At 44.5% G+C, this 15,363-nt stretch overlaps 1 protein-coding gene across 2 annotated transcripts in view; it reads left to right on the plus strand.

Moving 5' to 3' along the window:
* LOC109876471 (aldehyde dehydrogenase family 3 member A2) overlaps window positions 1-11,700 on the plus strand; it is a 33,620-nt gene extending 21,920 nt beyond the window's left edge. The window contains exons 8-11 of one of the 2 annotated variants that reach the window (XM_031791250.1): window positions 5,696-5,837; window positions 6,469-6,635; window positions 7,699-7,798; window positions 8,966-9,294. In XM_031791250.1, coding sequence (XP_031647110.1) covers window positions 5,696-5,837; window positions 6,469-6,635; window positions 7,699-7,798; window positions 8,966-9,279 — 723 coding nt within the window. In that variant the 3' untranslated portion in view covers window positions 9,280-9,294. Of the gene's footprint in view, window positions 1-5,695; window positions 5,838-6,468; window positions 6,636-7,698; window positions 7,799-8,965; window positions 9,295-10,392 lie in introns of those variants that run through there. The other variant, XM_031791251.1, reaches the window with a different exon arrangement.
* The last annotated feature ends 3,663 nt before the right edge of the window (window positions 11,701-15,363 follow it).

The raw sequence follows: 15,363 nt of genomic DNA on the forward strand, positions 1-15,363 counted from the left end.
CTGCTGTCTCTAGAGAGTTGAAAACAGCAGGTCTGAGACAGGTAGAACGTCCGGTGAACAGGTCAGGGTTCCATAGCCGCAGGCAGAACAGTTGAAACTGGAGCAGCAGCACGGCCAGGTGGACTGGGGACAGCAAGGAGTCATCATGCCAGGTAGTCCTGAGGCATGGTCCTAGGGCTCAGGTCCTCCGAGAGAGAAAAAGAAAGAAAGAGAGAATTGGAGAGAGCATACTTAAATTCACACAGGACACCGGATAAGACAGGAGAAATACTCCAGATATAACAGACTGACCCCAGCCCCCCGACACATAAACTACTGCAGCATAAATACTGGAGGCTGAGACAGGAGGGGTCAGGAGACACTGTGGCCCCATCCGATGATACCCCTGGACAGGGCCAAACAGGCAGGATATAACCCCACCCACTTTGCCAAAGCACAGCCCCACACCACTAGAGGGATATCTATATATTTATCCCTCTTTCGATCTTCATCCCTCTATCTATATATTTCTCTATCTCTATCCCTCTATCTATATCTCTATCTCTATCCCTCTATCTATATCTCTATCCCTCTATCTATATCTCTATCCCTCTATCTATATCTCTATCCCTCTATCTATATCTCTATCCCTCTATCTATATCTCTATCTCTATCCCTCTATCTATATCTATATCTCTATCCCTCTATCTATATCTATATCTCTATCCCTCTATCTCTATCTCTATCCCTCTATCTATATCTCTATCCCTCTATCTATATCTCTATCCCTCTATCTCTATCTCTATCCCTCTATCTATATCTCTATCCCTCTATCTATATATCTCTATCCCTCTATCTATATATCTATTCTCTATCTATATCTCTATATCTCTATATATCTATATATTTCTCTATCTTTATCCCTCTATCTATACCCCTCTATCTCTATATTTCTCTATCTCTATCTCTCTATCTATATCTCTATCCCTCTATCTATATCTCTATCCCTCTATCTATATCTCTACCCCTCTATCTATATCTCTACCCTTCTATCTATATATTTCTCTATCTCTATCCCTCTATCTCTACCCCTCTATCTATATCTCTATCCCTCTATCTATATATCCATGCCTCTATCTATATCTCTACCCCTCTATCTATATCTCTACCCCTCTACCCCTCTATCTATAGCTCTACCCCTCTATCTATATCTCTACCCCTCTATCTATATCTCTATCCATCTATCTCTACCCCTCTATCACTCTATCTCTACCCCTCTATCTATATCTCTACCCTTCTATCTATATCTCTACCCTTCTATCTATATCTCTACCCCTCTATCCCTCTATCTATATCTCTACCCCTCTATCCCTCTATCTATATCTCTACCCTTCTATCTATATCGCTACCCCTCTATCTATATCTCTACCCTTCTATCTATATCTCTACCCCTCTATCTATATCTCTACCCCTCTATCCCTCTATCTATATCTCTACCCCTCTACCCCTCTATCTATATCTCTACCCCTCTATCCCTCTATCTATATCTCTACCCCTCTATCTATATCTCTACCCCTCTATCTATATCTCTATCCATCTATCTCTACCCCTCTATCACTCTATCTCTACCCCTCTATCTATATCTCTACCCCTCTATCTATATCTCTACCCCTCTATCTATATCTCTACCCCTCTATCCCTCTATCTATATCTCTACCCCTCTACCCCTCTATCTATATCTATATCCCTCTATCTATATCTCTATCCTCTATCTATTTCCATAGCACACTCTCTCTCTCTCTCTCTCTCTCTCTATATATATATATATATATATATATATATATATATATATAGTTGAAGTCTGAAGTTTAGATACACTTAGGTTGGGGTCATTAAAACTAGTTTTTCAACCACTCCACACAGTTCTTGTTAATAAACTATAGTTTTGGCAAGTCGTTTAGGACTTCCAACAATTGTTTACAGAGATTATTTCACTTATTATTCACTGTATCCAGTGGGTCAGAAGTTTACATACACTAAGTTGACTGTGCCTTTAAACAGCTTGGAAAATTCCAGGAAATGATGTCATGGCTTTAGAAGCTTCTTTAATAGACCTCGACATGTCTGGTTCATCCTTGGGAGCCATTTCCAAACACCTGAAGGTACCACGTTCATCTGTACAAACAATAGTACGCAAGTATAAACACCATGGGACCACGCGGCTGTCATACCTCTCAGGAAGGAGACGAGTTCTGTCTCTTAGAGATGAACGTACTTTGGTGCGAAAAGTGCAAATCCCAGAACAACAGCAAAGCTTGCATACTCCTTAAAGACCTTCGCTTGGAAAAACAAGAAAAAAAACAGCAATATTCGTTTTTTTGTCCCTGTTGAGCCACCGTAGCAACAATATAGCAAGAAAAAACTTCCTCAAAATAGTCCAAAGGAATTTAAGACATATCAAGGAATCTGTCATTCATTTTGACGTTTCTGCCAAGGAGGTCCTAGTCGCGCAGTATTTCTCAATTGAAAGAACGTGAATGAACACTAGTCGTCTCTTGTTGAATGACAACAAACGCTTCCTGTTCCTACTCCTACTAGGAGTGTTACTGTGAATGAACGGCTACCAAACTTCGACTTGAAAAAAAAAACGTGTGCACAAATTGCCCACCCCAAAAAATGCCGTAGACCAAAAGGAACAACAACGTCACATAATTGATAGCTGCTGGGACTGATAGCTGCTGGGACTGATAGCTGCTGGGACTGATAGCTGCTGGGACTGATAGCTGCTGGGTGTGATAGCTGCTGGGTGTGATAGCTGCTGGGACTGATAGGTGCTGGGTGTGATAGCTGCTGGGACTGATAGCTGCTGGGCCTGATAGCTGCTGGGTGTGATAGCTGCTGGGACTGATAGCTGCTGGGTGTGATAGCTGCTGGGACTGATAGCTGCTGGGACTGATAGGTGCTGGGTGTGATAGCTGCTGGGACTGATAGCTGCTGGGCCTGATAGCTGCTGGGTGTGATAGCTGCTGGGACTGATAGCTGCTGGGACTGATAGCTGCTGGGACTGATAGCTGCTGGGTGTGATAGCTGCTGGGTGTGATAGCTGCTGGGACTGATAGCTGCTGGGCCTGATAGCTGCTGGTTGTGATAGCTGCTGGGTGTGATAGCTGCTGGGTGTGATAGCTGCTGGGTGTGATAGCTGCTGGGCCTGATAGCTGCTGGGCCTGATAGCTGCTGGGCCTGATAGCTGCTGGGACTGATAGCTGCTGGGACTGATAGCTGCTGGGACTGATAGTTGCTGGGTGTGATAGCTGCTGGGACTGATAGCTGCTGGGCCTGATAGCTGCTGGGCCTGATAGCTGCTGGGACTGATAGCTGCTGGGACTGATAGCTGCTGGGACTGATAGTTGCTGGGTGTGATATCTGCTGGGACTTATAGCTGCTGGGACTGATAGCTGCTGGGCCTGATAGCTGCTCGGCCTGATAGCTGCTGGGACTGATAGCTGCTCGGCCTGATAGCTGCTGGGACTGATAGCTGCTGGGACTAATAGCTGCTGGGTGTGATAGCTGCTGGGCCTGATAGCTGCTGGGTGTGATAGCTGCTGGGACTGATAGCTGCTGGGACTGATAGCTGCTGGGTGTGGTAGCTGCTGGGACTGATAGCTGCTGGGACTGATAGCTGCTGGGTGTGATAGCTGCTGGGACTGATAGCTGCTGGGACTGATAGCTGCTGGGACTGATAGCTGCTGGGTGTGATAGCTGCTGGGACTGATAGCTGCTGGGTGTGACAGCTGCTGGGACGGATAGCTGCTGGGACTGATACTCGCAGGTGCTTTTTCAAAGCCTATGTCAGATACTCCAGTGAGTGTAATTAGCTTATAATAAGGAGTTGACTTGAAAGAAGGTATGTAATTGAAAATGTGTTTATTCTTTTGTTTCTAGCAATATTCATACAAAAATTATAACCAAACCAAATCCGTGTAAAAGTACAGTGCCTTGCGAAAGTATTCGGCCCCCTTGAACTTTGCGACCTTTTGCCACATTTCAGGCTTCAAACATAAAGATATAAAACTGTATTTTTTTGTGAAGAATCAACAACAAGTGGGACACAATCATGAAGTGGAACGACATTTATTGGATATTTCAAACTTTTTTAACAAATCAAGAACTGAAAAATTGGGCGTGCAGAATTATTCAGCCCCCTTAAGTTAATACTTTGTAGCGCCACCTTTTGCTGCGATTACAGCTGTAAGTCGCTTGGGGTATGTCTCTATCAGTTTTGCACATCGAGAGACTGAAATTTTGTCCCATTCCTCCTTGCAAAACAGCTCGAGCTCAGTGAGGTTGGATGGAGAGCATTTGTGAACAGCAGTTTTCAGTTCTTTCCACAGATTCTCGATTGGATTCAGGTCTGGACTTTGACTTGGCCATTCTAACACCTGGATATGTTTATTTTTGAACCATTCCATTGTAGATTTTGCTTTACGTTTTGGATCATTGTCTTGTTGGAAGACAAATCTCCGTCCCAGTCTCAGGTCTTTTGCAGACTCCATCAGGTTTTCTTCCAGAATGGTCCTGTATTTGGCTCCATCCATCTTCCCATCAATTTTAACCATCTTCCCTGTCCCTGCTGAAGAAAAGCAGGCCCAAACCATGATGCTGCCACCACCATGTTTGACAGTGGGGATGGTGTGTTCAGGGTGATGGGCTGTGTTGCTTTTACGCCAAACATAACGTTTTGCATTGTTGCCAAAAAGTTCAATTTTGGTATCATCTGACCAGAGCACCTTCTTCCACATGTTTGGTGTGTCTCCCAGGTGGCTTGTGGCAAACTTTAAACAACACTTTTTATGGATATCTTTAAGAAATGGCTTTCTTCTTGCCACTCTTCCATAAAGGCCAGATTTGTGCAATATACGACTGATTGTTGTCCTATGGACAGAGTCTCCCACCTCAGCTGTAGATCTCTGCAGTTCATCCAGAGTGATCATGGGCCTCTTGGCTGCATCTCTGATCAGTCTTCTCCTTGTATGAGCTGAAAGTTTAGAGGGACGGCCAGGTCTTGGTAGATTTGCAGTGGTCTGATACTCCTTCCATTTCAATATTATCGCTTGCACAGTGCTCCTTGGGATGTTTAATGCTTGGGAAATCTTTTTGTATCCAAATCCGGCTTTAAACTTCTTCACAACAGTATCTCGGACCTGCCTGGTGTGTTCCTTGTTCTTCATGATGCTCTCTGCGCTTTTAACGGACCTCTGAGACTATCACAGTGCAGGTGCATTTATACGGAGACTTGATTACACACAGGTGGATTGTATTTATCATCATTAGTCATTTAGGTCAACATTGGATCATTCAGAGATCCTCACTGAACTTCTGGAGTGAGTTTGCTGCACTGAAAGTAAATGGGCTGAATAATTTTGCACGCCCAATTTTTACATTTTCGATTTGTTAAAAAAGTTTGAAATATCCAATAAATGTCGTTCCACTTCATGATTGTGTCCCACTTGTTGTTGATTCTTCACAAAAAAATACAGTTTTATATCTTTATGTTTGAAGCCTGAAATGTGGCAAAAGGTCGCAAAGTTCAAGGGGGCTGAATACTTTCGCAAGGCACTGTATTTAAATAAATGTGCTGACCCCTTGCAGTACTTCCGCATGGACCCCAGGTTGAAGAATCCCAAAATAATACAATGTTTGTTTTCCTTAATCCAAGGAGTTCTATGGACCCGACCCCAAATCCTCCCCTGACTATGGCCGCATCATCAACCAGCGCCACTTCAACCACGTAATGGCTCTACTGGATGGCTACACAGCGGCGCTAGGGGGCCAGAGTGACTCATCACAGCGCTACATTGGTATGCAGACTGATAGGGCTCACAGATATTTGGTGATACATTTGTAGTTGACTTGGGTTGTAATAGTAGTGTATTTGACCTCGCGTTCCAACATGCCAGGGACATTTCCCAAAGTTCCAAGGTTTTCCAGATATCCCAGTTGAAGGATTCCCAGTTGAAGGATTCCCCGTTGAAGGATTCCAAGTTGAAGGATTCCCGGTTGAATGATTCCCAATTGAAGGATTCCCAGTTGAAGGATTCCCAGTTGAAGGATTCCAAGTTGAAGGATTGCCTCCCTGCTTATTCCCTCTTGATTCCAGGAATCTCCCAACTGGCAATCCTCCAACTAAGAATTTACCAAATGGCATTATCCAACTGGGATTTCTCCAACTGGGATTTCTCCAGCTTGGGATTTCTCCAGCTTGGGATTTCTCCAGCTTGGGATTTCTCCAGCTTGGGATTTCTCCAGCTTGGGATTTCTCCAGCTTGGGATTTCTCCAGCTGGGGATTTCTCCAGCTTGGGATTTCTGGAATACCGAGGTCTTTGGGAAAGTTCCGGAAATGTTGCAGTTGGAAATCCTCCAACTTGAATTTCTGAAACACTTGGGAACTATGCTTGGTTGGCCAACAACCCTGACCTCTGACCCCTCAGCCCCCACGGTGGTGAAGGACGTGCCCCCCCATGCTAGGCTGATGCAGGAGGAGATCTTCGGCCCTCTGTTGCCCATAGTGACCGTCAGCGACATAGATGACGCCATCCACTTCATCAGCGAGAGAGAGAAGCCCCTGGCGATCTACGTCTTCTCCTCCAACAAGAAGGTCTGGAGGGAGCTAGTGAGCAAGCTATGGAGTAAGGCTGAATCCCAAATCAATCCCTGCGACCTTATGCTCATCTGGAGATCTTATATAAATTAATTAGTAAAGCGACATGGTGTAACTTCACACGGTGGAGCTATTAAGAGATTGCTGATGTCTGTCAAATCCACTCAGATCTCCACAAGTGGGTTTCGGGGTTGATTTGGGATTGGGCATGGGCCACATTTAGGTGAGCTCTTGGTGAAATGTGATTATACTGTAAGAAGGTGAGCTGTTACTGTGGCAACAACATTTGTACTTATATTGGTATGTACAGTATGTATTTACATATGGGGGGCTGATAAAAGACATCCCTGTCTCTGTCCATAAGGTGATAAAAGACATCCCTGTCTCTGTCCAAAAGGTGATAAAAGACATCCCTGTTTCTGTCCATAAGGTGATAAAAGACATCCCTGTCTCTGTCCATAAGGTGATAAAAGACTTCCCTGTCTCTGTCATTAAGGTGATAAAAGACATCCCTGTCTCTGTCCATAAGGTGATAAAAGACATCCCTGTCTCTGTCATTAGGGTGATAAAAGACATCCCTGTCTCTGTCATTAAGGTGATAAAAGACATCCCTGCCTCTGTCCATAAGGTGATAAAAGACATCCCTGTCTCTGTCTCTGTCAATAAGGTGATAAAAGACATCCCTGTCTCTGTCATTAAGGTGATAAAAGACATCCCTGTCTCTGTCATTAAGGTGATAAAAGACATCCCTCTCTCTGTCCATAAGGTGATAAAAGACATCCCTGTCTCTGTCATTAAGGTGATAAAAGACATCCCTGTCTCTGTCATTAAGGTGATAAAAGACATCCCTCTCTCTGTCCATAAGGTGATAAAAGACATCCCTCTCTCTGTCCATAAGGTGATAAAAGACATCCCTGTCTCTGTCATTAAGGTGATAAAAGACATCCCTCTCTCTGTCTCTGTCTCTGTCCATAAGGTGATAAAAGACATCCCTGTCTCTGTCCATAAGGTGATAAAAGACATCCCTCTCCCTCTCTCTGTCTCCATCTCTGTCCATAAGGTGATAAAGCGAATGCTGGCTGAGACTACCAGTGGCGGGGTGACAGTCAACGACGTTATGATGCACTACACCCTCAACTCTCTGCCCTTCGGGGGTGTAGGTATGAACTGTTCTATGATACTTTCCACGTACGCCAAGTCTTTGGGATGTTGCCTAGCCAGACCTAGGTTGGCAAGCTAGCCGGTATTGGGTCGATGCTGGTTAACTGATGGCAGCCACTTCCGGGCCCAACCACAGCTTGCCACTACAATAGTCATGCCTACGGCAGTCCAATGGTGGCTTGCCTGCGGTAGACAGACAGACTGAGTCTAAATTCAACCTTTGCCCCAATGCCCCCACTAACTTGGTGCCTATGGTAACAGAACCTCATTCCAACACTACCACACATTTGTCCAGGACCAACACCTGCCTGAGTCGGAGGGTAGCCTGAGTCGGAGGGTAGCCTGAGTCGGAGGGTAGCCTGAGTCGGAGGGGTAGCCTGAGTCGGAGGGCAGCGCATCCTTGGGACTGAGTTGGAGGGTAGCCTGAGTTGGAGGGTAGCGGATCCTTGGGACTGAGTTGGAGGGTAGCGGATCCTTGGGACTGAGTTGGAGGGTAGCGCAAGTCGGAAGGGATGTGCGAGTCGGAGGGTAGCGCGAGTTGGATGGTAGCCTGAGTTGGAGGGTAGCAGATCCTTGGGACTGAGTCAGAGCGTAGCCTGAGTTGGAGGGTAGCGCGTCTGTGGGACTGAGTAGGAGAGTAGCCTGAGTTGGAGAGTAGCACGTCCTTGGGACTGAGTCGGGGGGTAGCCTGAGTTGGAGGGTAGCAGATCCTTGGGACTGAGTCAGAGGGTAGCTTGAGTTGGAGAGTAGCACGTCCTTGGGACTGAGTCGGGGGGTAGCCTGAGTTGGAGAGTAGCACGTCCTTGGGACTGAGTCGGAGGGTAGCTTGAGTTGGAGAGTAGCACGTCCTTGGGACTGAGTCGGGGGGTAGCCTGAGTTGGAGAGTAGCACGTCCTTGGGACTGAGTCGGAGGGTAGCTTGAGTTGGAGAGTAGCACGTCCTTGGGACTGAGTCGGAGGGTAGCTTGAGTTGGAGAGTAGCACGTCCTTGGGACTGAGTCGGAGGGTAGCTTGAGTTGGAGAGTAGCACGTCCTTGGGACTGAGTCGGAGAAATACTGCTAGAGCGTCATGCAGCTAACGTCTAATCCTTAACAACAAGTCACATGAACCCCTGACCCCCCACCCCCCTAATTTGACCCTAGCCCTGTGACCTCTGAACCCCACAGGTCAGAGTGGAACAGGCAGGTATCATGGGAAACACACCTTTGACCAGTTAAGCCACCATCGGGCATGTCTGGTCAAGTCCCTGGGCATGGAGGAGGTCAACATGGTGTGGTATCCACCCCAAAACCACCAGAAGGCTCGCAGGGTCAGGCTGACCATGAGGACCCCACTGGTCGACTTCTCTAGGAAAACCTACATCTGGGCCGTGACGGCCACCGTCTTTGCTTTCGGTCTCTTGGTCACCTTGACTGCCATCCTGCTAATTGCTGGTGGCCTGAACTGCACCTGTTGGAGGGTCTGGCAAATCTGGCGCTAGTCTGTACCTGTATTGGCCGACGTACACTAACGTTCAACAGTTTGGGGTCACTTAGAAATGTCCTTGTTTTTGAAAGTAAAGCACATTTTATGTCCATTAAAGTAACATCAAATTGATCACAAATACAGTGTAGACATCGTTATTGTTGTAAATGACTATGGTAGCTGGAAACGGCTGATCTTCTTTGGTTCTGGCAATTTTGAGCCTGCAATCGAACCCACAAATGCTGATGCTCCAGATACTCAACTAGTCTAAAGGTCAGTTTTATTGCTTCTTTAATCAGGACAACAGTTTTCAGCTGTGCTAACATAACTGCAAAAGAGTTTTCTAATGATCAATTAGCCTTTTAAAATTATAAACTTGGATTAGCTAACACAATGTGCCATTGGAACACAGGAGTAATGGTTGCTGATAATGGGCTTCTGTACACCTATGTAGATATTCCATTAAAAATCAGCCGTTTCCAGCTACAATAGTCATTTACAACACTAACGATGTCTACACTGTATTTCTGACCAATTTGATATTATTTTAATGGACAAAAACGGTGCTTTTCTTTCAAAAACAGGACATTACCAAGTGACCCCAAACTGTTGAACAGTAGTGTCCATTCAACAAAAGACATGTCCCTGTGTCTGGTTTCCTTGGCTGTAGAATATTGTCTATTGGCTTTGTGTGTCTGTCTCTGTGACTAAACACCTTGTTGGTGCCAAACTCTTGACTGTTGTTTGTGGTTTTGGCTTTCCACCCCCCAATCCTCTGTAATGACGATGAGCCACTGACTTTGCTGCTGGCGAGCCTTCGTATGCTTGGTCGACGTATGGTTGTCTAATCTTCCATATTAATCTATCATTTAATTCTAATCAGACAGCCAAGTTGTAATTCAGCTTTGATTGTTTACCTCTTGTTGATTTTAGACTAAAATTCCAATAACTTTCCCAAATGTCCCAGGTTTTTTCCAAAATCCTGGTTGGAGGATTCCGGATTTCCTGCTGCTTCCTTCCTGATTTTGGGGAATCTTCCCACTGAGATTTCTGGGAAACGGTGCATGAACGTCATGGCGTTTAATGTTTCTAACCCTTACTGCCCCCCCACCCCCCACCCCACACACAGGTCAGAGTGGAACAGGCAGGTATCATGGGAAACACAGCTTTGACCAGTTCAGCCACCATCGGGCGTGTCTGGTCAAGTCCCTGGGCATGGAGAGGGTCAACATGCCGCGGTATCCACCCCAGAACCACCAGAAGGCTCGCAGGGTCAGGCTGGCCATGAGGACCCCACTGGTTGACTTCTCCAAGGGCACCTACATCTGGGCCGTCACGGCGTCCATTGTGGCTCTGGGACTCCTGGTCACCCTGACTGTGATTCTAATACTAGCGGCCGGCGTCAGCTGTACCTGTTGGTGATTGATGGATAGACACAGGGGGGGTTCGTGGGGGTTAGTGGGGTTCGTGGGGGTTCGTGGGAGTTAGTGGGGTTCGTGGGAGTTAGTAGGGTTTGTGGGGGTTAGTGGGGTTAGGGTTGCATTTATGGAATCATTCACAAAAATTCCCTGTTTTTTCCAGAAATCCTGTTTGTAAGATTTCTGATTTCCTGCTACTTCATTTATGATTACGAGAATCTTCCTTACCGGGGTTTCTCAGGAAAACTTGAGAATCTTGGGAAAGAGTCGAGACACAGTGAACTGTTGTATTAATACATAAAGGTCAAGGCATTATGTGAATATTATTGGTTTGTTTGTCCATGTCTTCCTTTTCTATTATGTCTGTTGTATAAATTTGTAGCTAATGATATTGATAATGATAATGATAATGATAATGTTTTTCCAAGTTTTTTATTTTTATGATATTATAAAATACTATTTATGAAGTTCTCTCACTTAACAACAGTTCAAAAGATGAAGTAGACTAATCCATTAACAACCATGTCTTTAGTAGGTCTGATGTTCTGCTCACATAAACCTTTGATGAATATGTCCCAGTGTTACAGAAATGTTGTTTCCTCTTTCCAAGTGGATGGTGGTACTAGAGGAGGAGGGGGGGGGGGGGGGGGGTGTAGCTGTCAGCGTTGTTTTTATTCTCCTGCTGCACTTGGTAGCCCTGCCTGGTCGGTACAATAATGTAAATTCGATCTTCATTGTCCAATTCTGGACGTGCCTTTTGTGTCTCTCCTGCAACAGTTGCACACACCCCAGGTTCCATCCCAAATGACATACTATTCCCGATATGGTGCACTACTTTTGAACAGGGCCTATAGGGCTCTGGTCAAAAGTAGTGCTCTATACAGGGAATAGGATGCCATTTGGGACACACATACAATACATTTCTCCCCTGGAGAGTTCAGGAAGTGTTAAATCTAATGTATGTACAGTGCCTTGCGAAAGTATTCGGCCCCCTTGAACTTTGCGACCTTTTGCCACATTTCAGACTTCAAACATAAAGATATAAAACTGTATTTTTTGGTGAAGAATCAACAACAAGTGGGACACAATCATGAAGTGGAACGACATTTATTGGATATTTCAAACTTTTTTAACAAATCAAAAACTGAAAAATTGGGCGTGCAAAATTATTCAGCCCCTTTACTTTCAGTGCAGCAAACTCTCTCCAGAAGTTCAGTGAGGATCTCTGAATGATCCAATGTTGACTTAAATGACTAATGATGATAAATACAATCCACCTGTGTGTAATCAAGTCTCCGTATAAATGCACCTGCACTGTGATAGTCTCAGGTCCGTTAAAAGCGCAGAGAGCATCATGAAGAACAAGGAACACACCAGGCAGTTCCGAGATACTGTTGTGAAGAAGTTTAAAGCCGGATTTGGATACAAAAAGATTTCCCAAGCTTTAAACAACCCAAGGAACACTGCAAGCGATAATATTGAAATGGAAGGAGTATCAGACCACTGCACATCTACCAAGACCTGGCCGTCCCTCTAAACTTTCAGCTCATACAAGGAGAAGACTGATCAGAGATGCAGCCAAGAGGCCCATGATCACTCTGGATGAACTGCAGAGATCTACAGCTGAGGTGGGAGCCTCTGTCCATAGGACAACAATCAGTCGTATATTGCACAAATCTGGCCTTTATGGAAGAGTGGCAAGAAGAAAGCCATTTCTTAAAGATATCCATAAAAAGTGTCGCTTCTGTCAAGTTTGCCACAAGCCACCTGGGAGACAGACCAAACATGTGGAAGAAGGTGCTCTGGTCAGATGAAACCAAAATGGAACTTTTTGGCAACAATGCAAAATGTTATGTTTGGCGTAAAAGCAACACAGCTCATCACCCTGAACACACCATCCCAACTGTCAAACATGGTGGTGGCAGCATCATGGTTTGGACCTGCTTTTCTTCAGCAGGGACAGGGAAGATGGTTAAAATTGATGGGAAGATGGATGGAGCCAAATACAGGACCATTCTGGAAGAAAACCTGATGGAGTCTGCAAAAGACCTGAGACTGGGACGGAGATTTGTCTTCCAACAAGACAATGATCCAAAACATAAAGCAAAATCTACAATGGAATGTTTCAAAAATAAACATATCCAGGTGTTAGAATGGCCAAGTCAAAGTCCAGACCTGAATCCAATCGAGAATCTGTGGAAAGAACTGAAAACTGCTGTTCACAAATGCTCTCCATCCAACCTCACTGAGCTCGAGCTGTTTTGCAAGGAGGAATGGGAAAAAAATTCAGTCTCTCGATGTGCAAAACTGATAGAGACATACCCCAAGCGACTTACAGCTGTAATCGCAGCAAAAGGTGGCGCTACAAAGTATTAACTTAAGGGGGCTGAATAATTTTGCACGCCCAATTTTTCAGTTTTTGATTTGTTAAAAAAGTTTGAAATATCCAATAAATGTCGTTCCACTTCATGATTGTGTCCCACTTGTTGTTGATTCTTCACAAAAAATACAGTTTTATATCTTTATGTTTGAAGCCTGAAATGTGGCAAAAGGTCGCAAAGTTCAAGGGGGCCGAATACTTTCGCAAGGCACTGTATATAAGTAATACTCAATATAACAGAAGACATGTTTCACCTGCTGGGGTGAAATGTATACCAACTATCTTTTATTAGCATCACTAAATAGTATATATTTAAGCAATACGGCCCGAGGGGGTGTGGTATATGGCTAATATACCACAGCTAACGTCTGTTCTTACGCACGACGCAACGCAGAGTGCCTGCATACATCTATTAGCCGTGGTATATTAACCATATACGACAGACCCTGAGGTGTCTTATTGCTGATATAAACTGGTTACCAGCATACACAGAACAGTAAACAAGTAGTTTTGCGTCATACCTGTGGTATATTTAAGCAATACGGCCCGAGGGGGTGTGGTATATGGCTAATATACCACAGCTAACGTCTGTTCTTACGCACGACGCAACGCAGAGTGCCTGCATACATCTATTAGCCGTGGTATATTAACCATATACGACAGACCCTGAGGTGTCTTATTGCTGATATAAACTGGTTACCAGCATACACAGAACAGTAAACAAGTAGTTTTGCGTCATACCTGTGGTATATTTAAGCAATAAGGCACGAGGGGGTGTGGTATATGGCCAATATACCACGGCTAAGGGCTGTTCTTAGGAAAAACCGCAACGCACCCCTGATGTGCCTTATTGCTATTATAAACTGGTTACCAACGTAATTAAAGCAGTTAAAATATTTTTTTCATACCCGTGGTAAATAGTCTGATATACCACGGCTGTCAGCCAATCAGCATTCAGGGCTCGAACCACCCAGTTTATGTCTGATATACCACGGCTTTAATATACCACGGTTTCAGCCAATCAGCATGCAGGACTAAAACTACCCAGTTTATAATACCAATTTAGGTCATTACCTAAGGTTCAGACTGTAGAACCTTAGAATTGGGTTTGTTTTTTACCCAGAGTTTATACACAGTACTGTGTTTTTAGGCTGTTACAAATGATTATATATTAAACACCAGGTGGCAGCAGAGAGCTACTCTGATTTTACAAAACCGTTATCATAAATAACCTGCTCTTGGATGCCTTTCTCTCCTCAGCCATCTAATAGCATTATGGAGTAATTGTTCACTCACTTTTGTCAATAAAAAAAACAAATTGTGTTGTCAATTCTTTTTTAAACAATTGTGTTGTCAATAAAAAAATTATGGTGTAATCTGTAATGTCTCTATTAGTCTAGTCTGGGTCTGGTCTGGTTTAGTCTAGTGTGGTATAGTGTAGTCTACTCTAGTGTGGTCTATTGTAGTCTGGTCTAATGTGATCTGGTCTAGTCTAGTGTGGTCTGGTCTGGTCTGGTTTAGTCTAGTGTGGTATAGTGTAGTCTACTCTAGTGTGGTCTATTGTAGTCTGGTCTAATGTGATCTAGTCTAGTGTGGTCTGGTCTGGTTTTATCTGGCCTAGTTTAGTCTGGGTCTAGTGTAGTCTGGTCAAGTGTGGTCTAGTGTAGTCTGCTCTAGTGTGGTCTAGTGTAGTCTGGTCTAGTGTAGTCATGTCTGGTCAAGTGTAGTCTATTCTGATGTAGTCTGGTGTATTCTGGTCTATTGTGGTCTGGTTTGGTTTAGCTGGTACCATAAAGCTATATATACCCAGGACTGTGGAACAGAGGGAGTCGAGGTGGGGAGGTCTAGGCTAGGATTCTAGGGGGAGAAACACTGGACAGTATTTGGCATTTTTTGGTTGAGAAGACATTGTCATATACCCAGATTACAACCAAATGGTCTCTGTTAGAACCAGGTAAAGACAATTATTATGAGAAGGGTATAAGTCAGATTGATCATAGCAGATGTAAATGTATTGTGTAGAGGGGGATTGATCGTAGCAGATGTAAATGTGTTTGGTAGAGGGGGATTGATCATAGCAGATGTAAATGTATTGTGTAGAGGGGGATTGATCGTAGCAGATGTAAATGTGTTTGGTAGAGGGGGATTGATCGTAGCAGATGTAAATGTGTTTGGTAGAGGGGGATTGATCATAGCAGATGTAAATGTATTGTGTAGAGGGGGATTGATCGTAGCAGATGTAAATGTGTTTGGTAGAGGGGGATTGATCGTAGCAGATGTAAATGTGTTTGGTAGAGGGGGA

The sequence above is a fragment of the Oncorhynchus kisutch genome, linkage group LG15 (genome assembly GCF_002021735.2).
Source record: "Oncorhynchus kisutch isolate 150728-3 linkage group LG15, Okis_V2, whole genome shotgun sequence".
NCBI classification, from domain to species: Eukaryota; Metazoa; Chordata; class Actinopteri; order Salmoniformes; family Salmonidae; genus Oncorhynchus; species Oncorhynchus kisutch.